General features: G+C 42.9%; 1 protein-coding gene across 1 annotated transcript in view; it reads right to left on the bottom strand.

The window, feature by feature from the left end:
- FBXL17 (F-box and leucine rich repeat protein 17) overlaps positions 1–17,082 on the bottom strand; it is a 275,511-nt gene extending 258,429 nt beyond the window's left edge. The window contains exons 1-2 of the mRNA XM_085042609.1: positions 16,230–17,082; positions 1,088–1,210 (exon numbers count right to left, since the gene is read on the bottom strand). Coding sequence (XP_084898735.1) covers positions 1,088–1,210; positions 16,230–16,955 — 849 coding nt within the window. The 5' untranslated portion in view covers positions 16,956–17,082. The remainder of the gene's footprint in view (positions 1–1,087; positions 1,211–16,229) is intronic.
- Positions 17,083–17,937: the final 855 nt, after the last annotated feature.

Genomic DNA, 17,937 nt, shown 5'->3' with positions numbered 1-17,937 from the left:
CATGGTCAGTGCATGAAGTGAGGGGAAGAAAGGAGGATGGGGGGGCACATTTCTAGTGATGTCTTCCCAAGTCATCATTTTGTGTGATGGGGCCCTGCTCTGCTGGGGATGGCTGAAAACCTGCCAGCCAGTAGGAAGTAGTAAATCCTTGAATCTTTTGTCTTGCTTTTGTGTGTGTGTGTGTGTGTGTGTGTGTGTGTGTGTGTGTGTGTGTGTGTGTAACTCTTGCTTTCCCGATTAAACTGTCTTTAAACCCATGAGTGTTGTAGCTTTTACTCTTCAATTCCCTCCCCAACCCTACTGGTAGGGGAGTGAGCAAGTCGCTGCCTGGGCCTTGGCTGCTGCCTGGGGTTAAACCACAACAATGGCAAATCGGAAAGAAAAAAAACCAACCATTCTTCAAATGGAGCCCCCCAACTGTTATTCCTCTGTACCCTGTATTTTCATGAAACTCTCATGATAACGTTTATAAACCCCTGGAAGTCACTACTCAACAAGAAATCTAAGGGGGGTGGCCAAACAATACCAGCATCCCTAAAGTTTTCCATGGAGGGAAGTTACCCTGTACAATTTATGGCTAGGCTCCCTAAGGATCTCACTAAATTAAATCCACAAATATTTTATTCTAGGATCAGCTAAAGGCCTAAAGAGAAAAAACAACTCCAAACACAGTCTCTCTTCTAATCAGTAAGAGCCATACCAGCTGAAGAAAAAATAAAGAAAATTTGTTAAAACAAACAGAGCAAGCACCATGTATGCGAAATGCTCATGTTTGTCTTTGAATTAATAAAAGGTCTGACAGGTACTATAAATGGAACTACCACTACCTGATGCAGAGTTGAAACAGGAAACCCACAACCGATTTCAAACAGCACTTGTGCTGACACTGTTTAATAGCTGATCGCTGACAAAATACATTATATTTAAAGGAACTAGTCTAAGGGTCCAGACATTTTCAGGTAATAGCAGAAAAATCTGTGAAAGTACAGATATCACAATTTTATGTGTCTTCTCTGGTAAAAAGTACAAATTCCAAGAACAAATGCTGATTCATCAAAACAATTATTCCACAATGATACCTTCATACCTGCTGACGACTACTCAGATCCAGTTGCTTCCAAAACTGAAAATCTAAACAGAGGTCACGCCAGTATTTACAGACCAATGATACTGAAAGGCAACGCTCATTCAGAGATAAGTTGGAAAATATCTGTAAAGAAAGAGAAAAAAAATTGTCATATTTTAGAGACAGAAATATTTTATTACCAATTCATCTTGGAAAAGACAGCAAACTATTTGCATGCATTGTAACACACACATCTAGGACTTGCCCCCAGCTTGATTAGTCAGAGACAGTAACAAAAAAACCTACATCCCACAAGAACTGATGGTATTAGTAAGTCACATTAGCATAACCAACAATAGAAGATATCCTACTTAAGTACTCATTTTGTAGACCAAGTTTCAAAAGTGCTTCTGAGATGGCACACCTAAAGAATTACAAATATTAGCTCAGTGTTATTTGCAAGCCATTTAAAAAGTGAAAATAAAAATAAAAGCATTCATTCCCATCCTGAAATGGATGGAAAACCTTTCCTTTTATTTTTTAACTCAATTGGTACGAAAAGCCATAAAGGTATTAAAACATTGGTTCTTATGGGAAAGGAGCATGGGATGGTAGAGTAGATTAGCAGAGTAAATCAGTGTCAAAGGAAGGGAACTTAAGCAGAGAATAAGCCTTTTGTACCCCAAGGTTTTGAGCACTATAGCGGCCAGCAAAAAAAGAATAAACTATAACTTTATGGCAAGCTCATAAATTGCTATAACATGTATTGTATTCAGCCCTTTCTTAAAAGTACTGTTGTTTATTAATAAATACAAAAAGAAGGTCTGTCAAGAGTTTCACATGAAGGTATCCTGTCATCAGAAATTAATTTAAATCTACATGTCATCCTACAGTAGAGAAAAGGCAGTAGTGGCATTAAGACACCTATACAGGAATACAAACTGCAAAACATAAAAAGGTCCTCCCATTGATCTGAGGACATCAAGTACTAAATGAAGTACTATTGCCAATCTCAGGCAATTTTCTCAAGAAAATCTGAAAATATTGGAGAGTGTCCACAGGAAAGCCCTGAAGTCTGAAAAACATGAAAATATTCAAAGAAACTACTAGGACTGTTTAGCCAAGGAAAAGTGTCGCTGTTGAGCAGCTAGCAGAGTAATGAATGCATCGGTTCTCAGTGGCAAGAAGGAATGACCTTTATTGTTTTGATTTCATCACATATATAGAGTTCTCAAAAGTCACCCAGATTGGTCAGTCAGAAGCCTTCCCCCAGGCCTGACTGGCCAGGCCTGCACTGCCCAGGTTCTGGGACACTGTTCCAAAAACATCCAAACTTTATCTTTATTTACAAAACACAAGAAAACTTCTCATGGGAAAAACTGTGCTAGCCACAGAAAAGGGATGGCAAAGGGGAAAAAACAAAAACAAAAGAGTAATGAAGCTTTGAACTACTTTGAATTACTTTGTTCTGGTAACTTACATTGGGTAACAATGTAATTTAATGTAAGTTACAACTTATATTGGTAACTTACATTAAATTACATTGTTCTGGTAACACTCTGGTCATTGGGTGTTCTTTGAAACACACTACACAACAAATTGTCAAGAACAACAACCATCACTGTACCCCTTGTTTTAGAAGATGGCTTATCCCAGTAGTTTTAAATATGTTTTTCCCCTACAAGACCCCTTGATGAAACAGAGTTGTAATAAAGGAAGCTAGGGGGTCAAATTCATGATCCTCTGTAAATGCTTGCAAGATTTATCATTCCCCTTTTCTTCTAGCTATGAGAAACTTGCAGTCACTTATGCAAGACTCCTCAGTGTTGATGAATTGTGTGAACCCCATTCTCCGCAGGCCTTTGCTTGACCATTACCAGAGCCAGTGTCTGCTTCTAGTTAGGCAACCAGTTAAATACAGAACACAGAAGAGCAAACAAAACATTCGGTGCTTGCTTTCTCCCTTCAGTTTTTGTCTGTACTGGTGAATCCATGCACAGAACCAGGAGGTGTCTGCAATCAGCACTCAAAAAATACCATCACCCTCAGCCAAGCAGAAAGAAAGCACCGAATAGTAAGTGGTAACTTGGCATCTCACATTTCTGCTGTAAAAGTGTAATTCTAAACATCAGAAAAGATGACAGTCTGATGACATTCAGTAATTCTAAGTCACTAAGAGCAGTAGGAAACTTAAAATTCCTGCTACCAGCATGGAACACAAGACTGAACCTTTTAACAGTTATAAAAACCTTGGAAGAGAACAAAGAAACATGATCCACATTACATTTGGACAGACATTTGACTGACTCCAATTAATATTAACAAAGGCTATCAATGTTGGCACCATAAAATACTTCAACTAATCTTTACTCAAGTGGGAAATAAATATGTTTGTCTGTGGAAATGCCACCTATACTTCGAAAAACAAAAGCTTTCAGTTCTAAAGAACATAGTAAACATGAAACAGTAAAGACTGTTGCTAATACAGCTACCACTGTTAAAATGACAGCCCAAAAATAATTTTTGTATTTTATTTTGTTTATATTAGGTTTGCATGGCAAGGTTTTGAGACTGGGGGGGGGGGGGGGCTGCTGCCACAAAGGCAGCTTCTCTGAGAAGCTGCTAGAACCTCCCCTCCTGCCTTACAGAGCCAGTGTCAGCCAACTCCCAAGATGAACTCACTGCTGGCCAAGGCTGAGACAGTCAGTGATGGCAGCAGCACCTCTGGGATAACGTCAGAAGGAAAAAAAAAAATCATTGAGCAGAAGCAAGTTGTGACCAGAGAAGGTGTGACAATATGTGATGAAGGAGCAGCAGAAACAAGGTATGATAAACTGACTGTAACACCTATTCTGGTCCTCCTAAACAGCTGGAGGCAGTAGGTAGAGAATTGTGAATGAAGTTAGCCCAAGGAAGGAGGGAAGGCTTAAGAAAGACGTTGGTTTTATTTCTCATTATCCTGTTCTGATTTCAACCAATTTCCCCAAGTTCAGTCTGTTTTGCCCATGACAGTAAACACCGAGTGATCTCACCCCATCGTGAACCTTTTCTCATGTTTTCTCTGACCAGTCAAGGAAGGGAGTGACAGGGCTTTGGAGGGGAACCTGGTGTCCTGCCAGGATCAACCCACCACACAACCATCCCACCAAAAGCTGAAAACCCTAACAAATCACAGACTTACTGCTAACCTGTTACTACTACATGATACAGCTGTAGCAATACCAAAAAAGAAACAAGTTTGATTCAGTTCTTGATACAAACAGTCCTTCTGCACAGAAATCATTCCAAAAGAAATGCCTGAGAACATTTACAGTCATGTTTCAGTCCATGCTGTACCTAAGTCTAGAAGCAGAGACAATTAAGGAGTAAAGGTGCTTCAAACTGACTTTGAAAACAATCAGCGAGGCCACCAGGAGGAGAAGCAATAAAAAGTCACTGCGGAAGTTCCAGCACGCACAGGAGCAGCCACATAAGTTACGCAAGCAGTATGTGTTCCAAAACTAGGCCTTTTTGAAGGCCTTAATAAAACTTCCCAGTTTTATTGTTTGTAGCAGCTGTAAAAGTTCCAGCTATAAAAGGATGCTGAATAATGCTGTGTAAAACATGGGCTTCTCTTCAGAGAAGAGAATTGTTAAAAGATGACTTACTGAATTACACTAAATGTAATTTAGTAGAAAGGACTACACATATTTCAGGTACTAGCACATCACCCTTACATTAAGGGATTAGCCTAGCTACTGGTTAAAATGCTACACTAATACATTACATGCTTAGACTCACTTTGATGACTTCACCACCCCTTAATTCAGTATTTTTCACTGGATATATACTGATATTGTGGCAGCTTAATTGTCCTGACTTAGATTTTCTAATTTGCGAGGATGTATAAATACAGCTGAAAGCTAAAACCATTTCTACCCACAAGCCTATTTATTTAACTCCCATTTATGACAGATAACTTGGAGGGCAATGATTGTACTAGTTAGCACATTTAATTCCTGAAAATTGTACTCAATCACATACACATTCGCATACACCATTCCATTTGCTCTGCCTCAACTTTGTCTAATCCCCCTTCAAAACACCAGAATATCCTTCAGCACTGTAAAGAGAAAAAAAGTGTAATAGGTTTTTATAAAACCACTTTATATTTCTTTTTCCCCCTGCTGGCAAAAGGCAGGGGTAGAGGAAGCAGAGTTCTAAAAAAGGATCTCAGTTTCTCACATCCCACCCTTTCAGCCCAAATTCCTATCGCAGATGTCAGTTCCTCCTGCTTCACCCTTTCATGTCATAGCTAAGATTAGTAGGTTTCTCTTTCCCTTCAATGGATGCAAGAGACTCTCTGAGCCTCCAGGCTACATCCCATTTAAGGATACCCGATCACAATGTCCTCCACCGACAGACTTATCATACCTTCCAGAGACAGTACATTCTTTAACAAGCAGCTCTGATCCTTTAATAATTTCTGTTTTTTTACTCTTCATTAATCTATAACTTGGTGTAGTTCTGTGCTTCTTATAAAGTGCTAAAAACCTCTGTTCCCAGCACCTTTAACCAGAACAAAGCTCTCTGAATAGAGATTCAAGGACATATTTGCTACCCTAGGGCCCAAAAATATGTAAAGAATGGTAAAACATGGGGAGCAGGCCTAGAGTGGTTAAAATCATCACCTGAGGGTGTGATTGGAGAATTAAGGGCAAATATGCAAGGACAGAACTTAAAAAAAAAATGAAGAGCTTGTGACCCAGTGTCCATTTTGGGTGTAGTCCCTTCAAGGGGAGCTTTTTACTTGCCCGAACGTACCTTGAAGGCCTTGAATAAATTTGTCCACTTTTTATACTCCTAGTTTGTCTTGGCCTCTGTTTCAGGCAGCCTGTTTCAGGTATCAGCTCTTGCTTTGAAATAAAACTGTTCACACAGACACATTAAAGACCAGAAATGTCTTCCTTGCCTCAGTCTTTAATAGAAAGACTGGTTGCTCTCCAGGTACCCAGCCCACTGAACTGGAAGGCAGGGACAGGGAGCAGAACGTAGTCCCCCCATAATCCGAGGGGGAATAGTCAGTGACCAGCCATATCACTTAGACACACACAAGTCTAAGGGGCCAAATGGGATCCATGGGCCCTGAAAGAGCTGGTGGAAGTGCTCACCAAGCCACTTTCAATTATTTACAAGCAGTCCTGGCTAACGGGGATGCGTCCAGTTGACTATATGCTGCCAGATATGATGTTCATCTACAAGAAAGGCTGGAAAGGAGGATCTAGGGAACTACAGCCCTGTCTGTCCAACCTTGATCCTGGAAAAAGGATTAGGGACCAGATCATCTAAAGGGCTGTTACATGGCACATACAGGACAACCAGGGGTCAGGCCCAGCCAGCAGGGGTTTGTGAAAGGCAGCTCCTGTTTGACCAAACTGGTCTCTTCCCATGACCAGACAACCTGCTTGGCGGAATGAGTGAAAAGCTGTGAATGTTGTCTGCCTGGAATTTAGTGAATTCTTCAGCACAGTTTGCTTTGACACAGCACTCTCCTGCAGAAACTCATTGCTCCTGGCTTGCATGGGTGTACTGTTCACTGGGTAAAAAATTGGCTGGACAGCTGAGCCCAGGGCATGCTGGTGAATGGAGTTATATCCAGCTGGCCATCAGAAATGGTGTGGGAGCAGGAGCGAGGCAGTGACCATTTCCCTGTTCTGGACACTGGTGCAGCCACATCTCAAAGCCTGTGTCCAGTACTGGACCCCTCAGTTCAGGAAGGACTTTGAGGTGCTGGAGCGTGTCCAGAGAAGGGCACTGGAGCTGGGGAAGGGTCTGGTGCACAAGTGTGATGAGGAGCAACTGAGGGAGCTGGGGTTGTTCAGCCTGGAGAAAAGGAAGCTCAGCAGGGACCTTCTCACTCTGTACAGCTCCTGACAGGAGGGTGTAGCCAGGGGGAGGTCAGGGTCTTCTCCCAGGCAAAAAGTGACAGGATGACAAGAAATGGCCTCAAACTGTGGCAGAGGAGGTTTAGTTTATACGTTAGGAAAAATTTCTTAACTGAAAGGGTTATCAAGCCCAGGTACAAATCCCCTACAAGAGAAAAGCCATGTTGTTTTACCTTTAAACAACAAAACACAGCTAATTCCACAGTATGCCACCTGAGTCAATCCACCACTCTCAGTCAGGTGATGTTCCCTTGACTTTAATCCAGCTAAACTAAGTCCTTGCACAGCTGAACTCGGAACACCAAAAAAAGAATGCCTGACCAAGTTTTGGTGTTTTCTTCAACTTTCTAGAATATTTTGTAAGACAGTGGACAAGAAAGGGAGAAAGCAAATGCTGATATTAGCAAAGGGTCCAACAAGAGACACTAGAAATAAAGTTGTTCTGTGTGTCCTCTCCTTTACCATCCAGTCCCTGCATGGTAGGTTTCAGACATTACACCCTTAACATTTTCCCACAGTTTCTATGTTAAATATATACTAGATAGGTCAAGCTGTGTGTTCAAAAAAGAATACTTTGAATTTTTGTGCTAAAAAACAAAAACCAACAAAACAAACAAAATACACCACAAGGTATCCTATAAATACCTTTTCTAAAAAAATTAAAGATCAGTTTTAAAATATCACAAATTCATCTACTAAATTTATTTAGTGTGTCTTTAAATATTTGGTAATTTTTGCCTTAAAGCAAGTTACTCGAAGTGAAGAAGATAACTGCACTTTTAATCAAAAGAAATAATGAAAAGTCAACCACATCCATGAAAGTTACTATGAAAAAAAGTTTGGTAGTAGAAAATTGTGTATGTGGTTGCTAACGCAATATCCTCAGCATGAAGTTTTCTGAAAAGTAACTCACATCAACCAAATCAAACATAAAATAAACATAAGACTAATTCAAGATATTAATTTTAACCTATCAAAAGACAATCTGAATTTAAAAAAATATTTTTAAAAACCACAATCAAGGAATTGGAATTAGTGATTGCACAGACTAAAGAAGCTTTTGCCTCAGGAAAGGATGCAAGAGAGTTCAGTTGATTGCTAATACCATCCTTTAAAAAGATACTGCTAACGTTAAGAACAAGGTATAGCTCTATGAACATGAACGAAATATAGGCCCCATGGCAGAAGAAACTGTGAAAGGGGAATCTATGCATCCCCTATTTCTGTCCATCATTTTCATTTGAAAGAAATACTTTCATTTCTGTGAATGAAGCTCTCCTCTATCAATAAAAAACTTTTGTATTCAAGAACAGGTATGTACAAAATTGTTTTCATTACACTGCATCAAGCAGATTTGCTTGAAACAAAAAAGCTAATGGAATTAACAACAAAAGAACAATAGCATGTACAATCAAACATTTCATGGTGCCTAAGTAACTTGAGACATTCATTCTTGGAAAACTACTCATTTCATCAACCTTTTCAGCACCTAACTGAAACTTCATTAACAAATTTTTTTTAAACTACCATTTGACAAAAGGAACATGCTTAGTGCATGACATTTCATTATGAACTGTAAAACACAGTATTTGCTAATTGCAGGCATAGAGCAGTTAAGCTACCAGTGGTTTATATTTATTAAATGTTGCTTCATCCTATTTCAGAAACCTCAAGAATAATAGAAATTAAGGAAGAACGGACAAATAATCTAATTTGCTTTGTTTTGAAGAGATTTCTTCACTTTGCCCACACATAACTCCAACAGAACAAGGAGAATATGAACGATTCTGGATTTATGAAAGAGATGTGAGCACTGAATGCACACTCTTCTGAAAGTAGCCTCAGTACACTCATGAAGGAAATCAAGTTAAAAGTGCTCTTGTGATTAAGAAAAATGTGCCAGCCAGAAGAAGTGATGGTGTGATTTCACATCACAGTGAGGATTCTCTTGGCAAGTTGCCATTAATAGGAACAGTTTACCAGTCCCTTACTTCCAGTCACCTGAATTTTCACACTGGGTTTTGTGACTGTAATTAGAGAAACTCTTTTCAGGCAGTTGATCCTAAAGAAAAGTTTTGCAATATTAGAATGGTGTCAGATTAGGCAGTTGATTTTACTCGCCCGGCAATTGCATGATCACTCCACAGAGCACCAAGCCAGTGGCAGGAACACGCAGCCAGAGGTTACAAAAGGAGACAGACACTACAGTTACCAGCCACTTGCCCATAAACTGCTTTAGCTGCAAGGCAACTTTAGCTTCTGTCGGTAAGAAATACCTGTCGTCCTAATGGAAGGGAGGACCAATATGCGGAGTGCCTGCACTTGAAGGGGCTCACAACGCTTTTACCCCTAGACACATAATTGTCCTCACTAAAAAACACCAGGTAGTGCTTCTGAGTCACCATGCCAGTTAAAAAGCAGAGACATTAAAACAAAGCAAAATCTGTGAAAGATCAAAAATGGGTCAGGCAACCTGATAAAAAAAGTATCTAACCCAAATTAAGCTTATTATTTCCTTTTATTTTACAAGGGACAGGAACACAGTTGGATTTTCTATCGATTTTTTCTTAAGTAAAAATTGCATCTTAGTCATCTTTCTGAGTAAGTGTCATTGAACAAAAGAAACAGATAAATGAATAAGGAATGAAAGTGGAAGTTACACTTAATTTACTTTACATTCCAACACTGCCCAACTTGTAACCTGTTTGTTTTCTCCACGCAGTAATACGTGGTTTTGGTGACACAGAAAAAGCCAAGCCAACACCTAAACAACATTAGGGAAAGTTTTACTTGCCATAAGTGTTTTGGAATCTATCCCTGTCACAAAAAGCAGGAATTTCATTCCAAGATATGTCTCCTCCATCACATAGCTCATTCTGTGGTGTTAAAATCTACATGCTTACACAAAAGCCACCTTTTCAAACACACCTCTGGAAAGCAAAACAATTGTTTTTATAATTCTGCAACAAATCATAAAACTCATAATGACATCTTCCAGAAAATTATCACTGAAATAATGAGCACATATTTCTTTTCTTTAGTTACTATTCTATTCCTTTCACAACTGTGCCACTCAACTCCATTCCAGAGGCTCAGCAACATCACAGCGAACCTCAAATTGATTCATTTGCCTGCTAGAATCACAGGATGACAGTAAGCTTCATGGAAAAAAAAAATCAAACAAGAAGCCCAAAAACCAAAACAAATTCATAACAAACCACATTGCCGTGTTGAGTACTGCTAAAGAAAAAGGAGCTCAGGCAAGTTGATACTGAAATTAAAGAACAATTTACCTGCTAGCATCAGCCACAAAGGTTCAAAACCCTTTCCATATATCTTAGAGCTCTATCTAAAAGTAAGACTCAGCACAAACTTTAGACAGGATAAAATGATGGGAACAGCAGCATAGGTAGGAAAAAAAGCCAGTACTACAACAGTGACCCCATGAACTTGTGGATAAAGTCCAATCCAAATGATGTATTTTGATGCCTCTGTCTCCTGACTAGGCCAAAAAAAATTTAAAAAAAAATTAAGAAAATTACAGTGCAACTATAACATGCACATGCATTTTTTCAGAAATAAATGCCAGCATTCAAAAGTCAGAAGATAAAATCAAAGGTCTAGCTCTAGTCTATCAAACCTACTTTATATCACTCAGATTATCTTAAATTCAGTGCTAGCAGTACAGTGATACCAGGCATGCATTTTGTATCGACATTCATAAAAAAACATGTTAAGTTATCATGGCAACAAAAGAAAACCTTTAAGCTATTACAACAAGGGAAGAATGAGAAAAGTAAGTAAAATGCACTGAGTAAAGACACAAATAAGGGAGTCAGTAGTGCTTCGAATAGTGGTAATACATTTATGAAAACCCCACATTAAATAAAATATACACCCACATATATACACACATACACTTATCTTCCCTTTACAGTGCATCAGCTCTAAGCCGAAACTGAGAGGGTCTCTGCTAAAGGCAAGTGTACACGCTTTATAAAAATAAGAGCAGTCAATTGAGAAAGGGGACTTTGAAAAGAAGACATCATCTATTCTAGTCCCTTCTTGTTCTGAAGCAAGTTCAAGCACACCCCAAACAGTCCTGATAAGGACATTCCCCTTGATGTAAAAAAAACCAATAAATAGAAATCCCAGCTTGTCACATAACCTAAGAGACAGGAAACCACTTTTGCCAAGAGATGGAAAACGATACAGTATAAGAACATTTAAGTATCTTACCCAAATTAAGCTTATTATTTCCTTTTATTTTACAAGGGACAGGAACACAGTTGGATTTTCTATCAATTTTTTCTTAAGTAAAAATTGCATCTTAGTCATCTTTCTGAGTGTCATTGAGTTCGACCAACTACTTCCAACTACTGTAATAGGCCATGTTTTTCATGACCTTGGCTGTCCTCTGATGCCTCTCACATGCGTGTGTGGATTTTCTACAGAGATCCCAGTGCCCACAGCCTAATGCAATACTCTAGAAGAGGCTTTAGAAGCACCAAGCACAGAAGAGAATTTCCTTTCTGTGTTTTACACACACACAACTTCTGTTAATACACTGTGGTGGTTTTAATTGACCCAAAACATCAGAAAGGTATCTTTAATATCTAAGAGAAATTTAAACCCTTCAGAAGCTGTTGTAGTAGGCCTGAGGAAGTGTCTGAGGGGTGGGGAGTGGCACAAATATGGCTCCTGTGTGTCCTGCGTGAAAGTTCTGGAAGTTTTTCATCAAATCCAGCAGAGCCAATCTCTGATGGCTCTGAAGGTGATGGACATGCAGCTGGCCAAGGCTGGGCCAATTAGAGGTGCTGGTTACGCCTCTGTGAAAACACATTTGAGAAAAGATCAAAACAAGGTAGGCACACACTTCTTTGTAGTTAGAGGAGGAGGAGGAGGTGAAAATATGTGAAGGGAAAACAACATGAAGACACCAAGGTCTGTGGAGAAGGTGGGGGAGGAGGTGCTCCAGGCACCAGAGCTGAAAACCCTCTGCTAGCCATGCTGAAGACCATGGGCGGAGCAGGAGGTTCCCTCTGCAGCCCATGGAGTCCACAGGGGTGCAGAAATCCACCCACAGCCCGTGGGGAGGTGCCCACGCCAGAGGAGCAGGTGGATGCCTGGAAGAAGCTGTGATCTGATGGGAGTCTCATCTATAGAGTTAAAGCTATAAAGGCCTTGCAAGGGAGAAAAAGGCCTTGCTCCTGGCATGGAAGCAGCCTGGCCTCAGCTCAGAAGAGTCTGCACAGCACCTTATGGACAAAGAGACTCATGTTGCAGCAGAATTTGGGTGGGATGTTGCTTGTGAGATTGAACACATACCAAAGCAGTTCCCAGAGCACTGTGTCTCGTGGGAGGGACCCCATGGCTAAGTAGAGAACCCCCTCTCCCTGATGGACTGACCAGAGAACCTCTCTCACCCTGCCCTGTCTGTGTTGCTGGTTTGGAAAGAGGGAAGGGAGGTGAGCAGAGAGACTGCTGCTTAAGAGGGAGGAGGTGAGAGCAGAGAAACTGTCTGGAGAGAGAGATAAGTAGACATAAAGAGTATTTGTAGTAGAAGAATTGTGGTGATGAATAGATTTATGGACCTGCTCTGTGGACTGAGAAAATACCCCACACCCAGCCCCCCCACCCGAACTGTTGGTTAAAAAGAGAAAAGGGGGTGAATAAAAATGGGTTCGTAAGAGGGAGGGGGGTGAGTGAACAAAACAGTGTATGAAAAGTTTATTGTTACCTCTCATTTATCCTCTAATTCGGTTAGGTAATTAAATCACTTCTAAACTTTAAGTTTAGAGCCTGCCTGCCCTTTCTTCCATGCATCCTCCTACCAGTGTCCCACCTCACTTAACTCATGAGATTGGTGTGTGTTTTTACAGATTTTTTTTCTTTCCCCTCTCCTGCACGTCTGCAGCAGGAGAGAGCAGAAGTGCCTGGCATTTAGTCAGGGTCAAACCGCGACATACACCTCAAAGGGAAATCTGAAGTGTTTGAATTGGCATTCTCTAGTAAGTTCACAGTGCAGTCTGCAGACCATTTTACACCTTTTTTGATTAAACAACAGCACTGCAAAGAGGTAACAGGTACAAGAGAAAGATTTATTTCTTTTTCTATTTTATTTATGCTTTCCAGGAATAAACGCAGTGAAACTTCAATAGGCACAGATTTCTGACATATAGCACAAACTTTCAAAACTTAGTAATGTGTAGCACAAGATTTTGTAATTTTCTGTACTGGATGCTTAGAAACAGCTCCGTGTATGGTTTGGTTTTTCTTCACTCACACATGTCTAGGTCATAGTCAAGCTGACTGATCTGTAATTCCTTAATTGCCCCCGAGTTTTAAAGAGAATGGCTTTAAATTAGCCTTTAGTCAAGGGTAATCACCCTCCTCTACCAAGACTAAAGATGACAATTTGACCACTGTGTAACACTGTTTACTCATACACGTTTCAGCAGCCAAATGAAAAGCAAAACCTATAAGCTTGATTGTGGGATCACAATTCCTTTACCACTTCATTTTGTCCAGAATACCTCTTCACCAGCCAGGGAAACAGGATCAACTGGCACACTGCACCATGAACCTCCAATCCACTAGGGCCTATCTAATGACCCGCAGGCCAACCTCAGTCTGACAAACCCTTAGCTTAGAGGAGACTGAGACACTGGTAAGAGCAAAAGTGCACCTGAGCAGACAAAGCGGCCAGCTCTTACTTAGGAGTTCCTGCTGTGTTTCTTTGGGCTTGTGTCAAGACCACCTACAGACACTGATGACAGACACTCCTGAACCAGTACCACTGCATAAGGAGGTGACAGATGTGGGAATCCAGAAAGGAAACAGCAGGATCTGTCTCCTGATGCTTGCCAGGATGGAATCTCTTGTCCTCGTATCAAGGTTTGCATCTCCACAACCTACTGTGAAAAGCTCAGTAAAGATTTTGAGTATATTTGTCTCCCACCCTCTCATAATAAAATGACACCTTTGGAGAAAGGATTATATTTAGGATATTCAATCTGTATCAAAACCCACCCTAAGAAGGCACCTCTAAATGCATTTGACAAGATGCCCGGTTAGAAATCTGAAGTTGAAAGTTCTATAACTGAGTAGTATATTTTGGAAGCAGCCACAAAGTCCCAAACAATGGAATAGTTAGGAGACAGATATATAGATATAGCTATAACTATCCTGTATATGCATATTTGTAATCTCAAAAAAACCAAAACAACAAACCCAACTCATAAGTACAGCTAAGAATTGCAGGGCAGATTTGGGGGTGAGTAGGTTGGCTGCTACCACAATGCTGGAAATAATGGCCTAGTTTTTCAAAAACGTTGCAAAAGGAACTGGACTACATGGTGACTGTAGAGACAAAATCACTGGGGGAGGTAGATGTCTGTCCTGATTTCAGTTAGGATAGAACTCTTCCCAGCTGTTGGTTGAGTGCTTTGTAGCTGGCACCAAACAGATGTATTGTGCATCACTTGGTTCTCTCTTCCTTGCTCTCCTTTTCATACAAATATTGTTAGTTGCATACATTATTTTGTTTCAGCTATTAAACTGTTTTTATCACAACGCACCAGGTATACTTTTTCCCCTCAATTCTCCTCCTCACCAGTCTAGTGATGTGGTAAGTGGCTGCCTGGTACTTAATTGCCATCTGGAGTTAAAAAACACAACACCTATTTTGTAAAAAACAAAGAAACAAACAAAATCCCCCACAACCTTGAAAGTACAGGTAAGAATGAAATATAGTGTCTATACAAAATACAGAGGAGATTAAGTAACATTTAAACAAGTCCACAGGTGAGATGGATATAACATCTTTCACTATTAAAGTTATAGCGTATTTATGTATTATAAATATTAAATATTAATATAATAAAATTTAAATAGAAATATTTAAAATCTTTTTGAAAAAGTGAAACTGAGTACTAAAAGTAACCACAGAGAAGTACTAATACCATTGATCAAAAAGTATTCAAGCTAAACAAATCAAGTGAATCCAGCTTCCTAAAACCAAATATCAAAGAAAAAAGTTATCTACCAATAAGTGGCAAACAGATGGATTTCCTTCTAAAACTACAAGACAAAGTTTCAGTTTTGCAATCACAGATGAGGTCAATTCAAATGATAGCTCATGAGTATTTATTTGCCTAGTGTATCTGTGAAACATGACATATCATTACTAACACATTTATGTGTATTAATAAAAAAACCAAACCAACAAACAACACAGAAACCATCAAACCAACCAAACCTCCCACAGAATTAGTGTTATGTACAAGACAGACAGATAAGTATGTTGTTACTGTTTGACAACAAAAGAGTAAAGGAAGTACTTTCGACATTGATGTACAACTAGCAAAATACAAATACCAAGAGTCATCTGTCTAACACTCCTCCCTTACTATGTCCTGCTTTAAATTCTGCCATCTGACCTCCGACAAACTCCTGTAATCCTGAAAACCTACTCTGCAAAATTTAGAGGCACACTCACATCAGACTGTGGAAAACACCACTGGCTCAGCTCCAGCTAGACTCATCGTTTTAGCTAATGTTTAGTGAAGGAAGTCAACACAGTGGTCAAGAAAGTAGCTTAAAAATTGAAAGTAGCTCCAAAAGAGAACAGAATTAAAGGAACAGAAAGTCAGCAAAAAGGGAGAGGAAAGGTAAGACTGTTCCTTGCATTTACAGCATAAGAAGTTATGAAAGCATGTAATTCAAGAAGGCTGCTAGTACTGTGGAACTAATAAGGCCAAAATTGATTCACAATACCCAGCAATACAAACTGTTTAATAATCAACACTGATAACTTGTCTGTGTAGCTCCAACACCCACGGAAGCACTAAATGCAGTGACAGGCCCCCGTGCCGAGTACTCCAGCAGCGATGTAAGTAAAAGTCAACTCGTGAATGGCACAGTACGAAATTAACGGGTACAGTCAAAACATTTACGAGAGAAATTCGGAAGCTCATTTGTGTATCTGCACCTCCAGGTAATGGCTCACAACGCCTTTTACAACCACAAACAAATGGGGTAGAGGAACGGGACACAACACCACACAGCACCCCCACAACCCGTGTCCCCAAAGCCTGGCGCTGAGACCGCTGAGACCGGGCCGGCCTCCTCCGGCTCCTCCCTGCACACCCGCGACACCGGCGCCCCGGGGGCTGGCACAGCCCCTTCCCAAATCCCCAGGAAGAGGGCTGGCACGTCCAGACCCCATCCCGACCCACCTTGAGGAGGATGGAAGGTGGCAGCTGGTTGATGTCCGGGATGGGCGGCGGCGGCGGCTCCCGGCAGCTGTCGCCGGGGTACTCCAGCGGCTCCTCGCAGCCCGCCTCGCCCCCCTGCTCCTTCTCCTCCTCCCTGCCCTGCTCCTTCTCCTCCTGGGGCGCGGGAGGCGGCGGCGAGGCGGGCTGTCCCCCGCCGCTCTGCCCGGCGGTGGCCCCGCCGCTCTCCCCCGCGGCGCCGGGCAGGGCGAGCAACTGCGGCTCCGCCGGGCACTGGCAGGCGCCGGGATCGGGCTCGGCGGCGGCGCAGCGCGGCTGCTTGCAGGGCGGGCAGGCGGGCAGCCCGGCCCCCTTGCGCTTGCACACCATCTCGGAGACCTCGCCGGGCGGCCCCAGGAGGCCCCGCACTGGCGAGGGCAGCAGGCCGGAGAGGAAGAGGTGCTGGCAACGGCCCGGCGGCTCCCAGGCGGCGGGCGCCAGGCGCAGGAGGCGGCGGGCGACGCGCTGCTCCGCGGCGGTCAGCGCCACGTAGGGCGGAGGCAGCAGCGGGTCCCCGGCGGGCAGCGGCTGCTCCGGGGCAGGCGGGCTGGCGCCGTGCACGATGAAGCAGAGCATGCAGGGCCCGCGTAGGAAGCAGCTCCGGCTGCGCGGCGGCTGCGGCGCCTTCCCCCGCGGGCGGTGGCGGTCCCCGCTCAGGCTCCTTGCCTCCTTCGAGAGCAGGTAGCCCATATAGGAGGGGAGGCGGCGGTGGCGGAAGGGCGGGTGTCACCTGCGGGAGGCGGCGCCGGGAGCTGACATGCTGCCGGGCGGGCCGGGGCAGGAGGCGGTGGCGACGGTGGGGCTGGTTCCGGGACGCCGCGAGGGAGGGAGGGAGAAGCTTCCGCTACCGCCGGCCGGACCTCCCCCGGGGTGCGGGGGCGGTGCTCCGCGGGCCGGCGGTGCTGCTGCCGCCAGCGGTCGTGCTGGACCCGCAGGAGGCTCGGCCGGGGGAGGCTCGGCCGCGGGTGGATGGCTGCCGTGGGCCCTGTGCGTCACACTGGGGCAGTCGCTGTGCGAGTCGGGTGTACGGGCTGCATACAGCACGTACGCGTGTGGGACGTGCGTGTGTGCGTTATCTCTGAGTCGGTAGGGGTGGAAGGGACCTCTGGAGATCATCTCGTCCTGCCCCCCTGCCAAGGCGGGCTCACCTGGAGCGAGTAACACAGGAACGCGGCCAGGTGGGTTTGGAATGTCTTCAGAGAGGGAGACGCCACGTCCTGCTTGTTCTAGTGCTCTGCCAGCCTCAGCATGAAGTTCTTCTTGAGGTGGAACTTGTGTTTTAGTTTATGGCTTTTGCCGCTTGTCCTGGGCACCACTGAAAAGAGCCTGGGACAATCCTGAGTCTGGGACCATCCTGTTGGAACCGGCCTTGGAGATGCTTTGTACACATTACTGAGATCCCCTTTCACTCTTCTCTAAACTGAACAGGCCCAGTTCCCACAGTCTTTCCTTACAAGAGAGATGCTCCAGATCCATCATCATCCCTGTGGCCTCTGCTGGACCCTCTCCCATAGCTCCTTGCCTTATATGTCTACACAGAAGACATATACATGCATATTTTTGAGTAACAGGTATAAAAATCTTTCGGCTTATGCTTTGTAGGCAAATTTCAGATTATATGCAGGACAGTGGCTGAGGTTTTGCAGTGACAAAGCAGCACAAGCTTAGACAC

Source organism: Lichenostomus cassidix, chromosome Z, assembly GCF_008360975.1.
Source record: "Lichenostomus cassidix isolate B80296 chromosome Z, HeHo_3.0, whole genome shotgun sequence".
Taxonomy (NCBI): domain Eukaryota; kingdom Metazoa; phylum Chordata; class Aves; order Passeriformes; family Meliphagidae; genus Lichenostomus; species Lichenostomus cassidix.
This window is presented reverse-complemented; position numbering and strand designations above follow the sequence as displayed.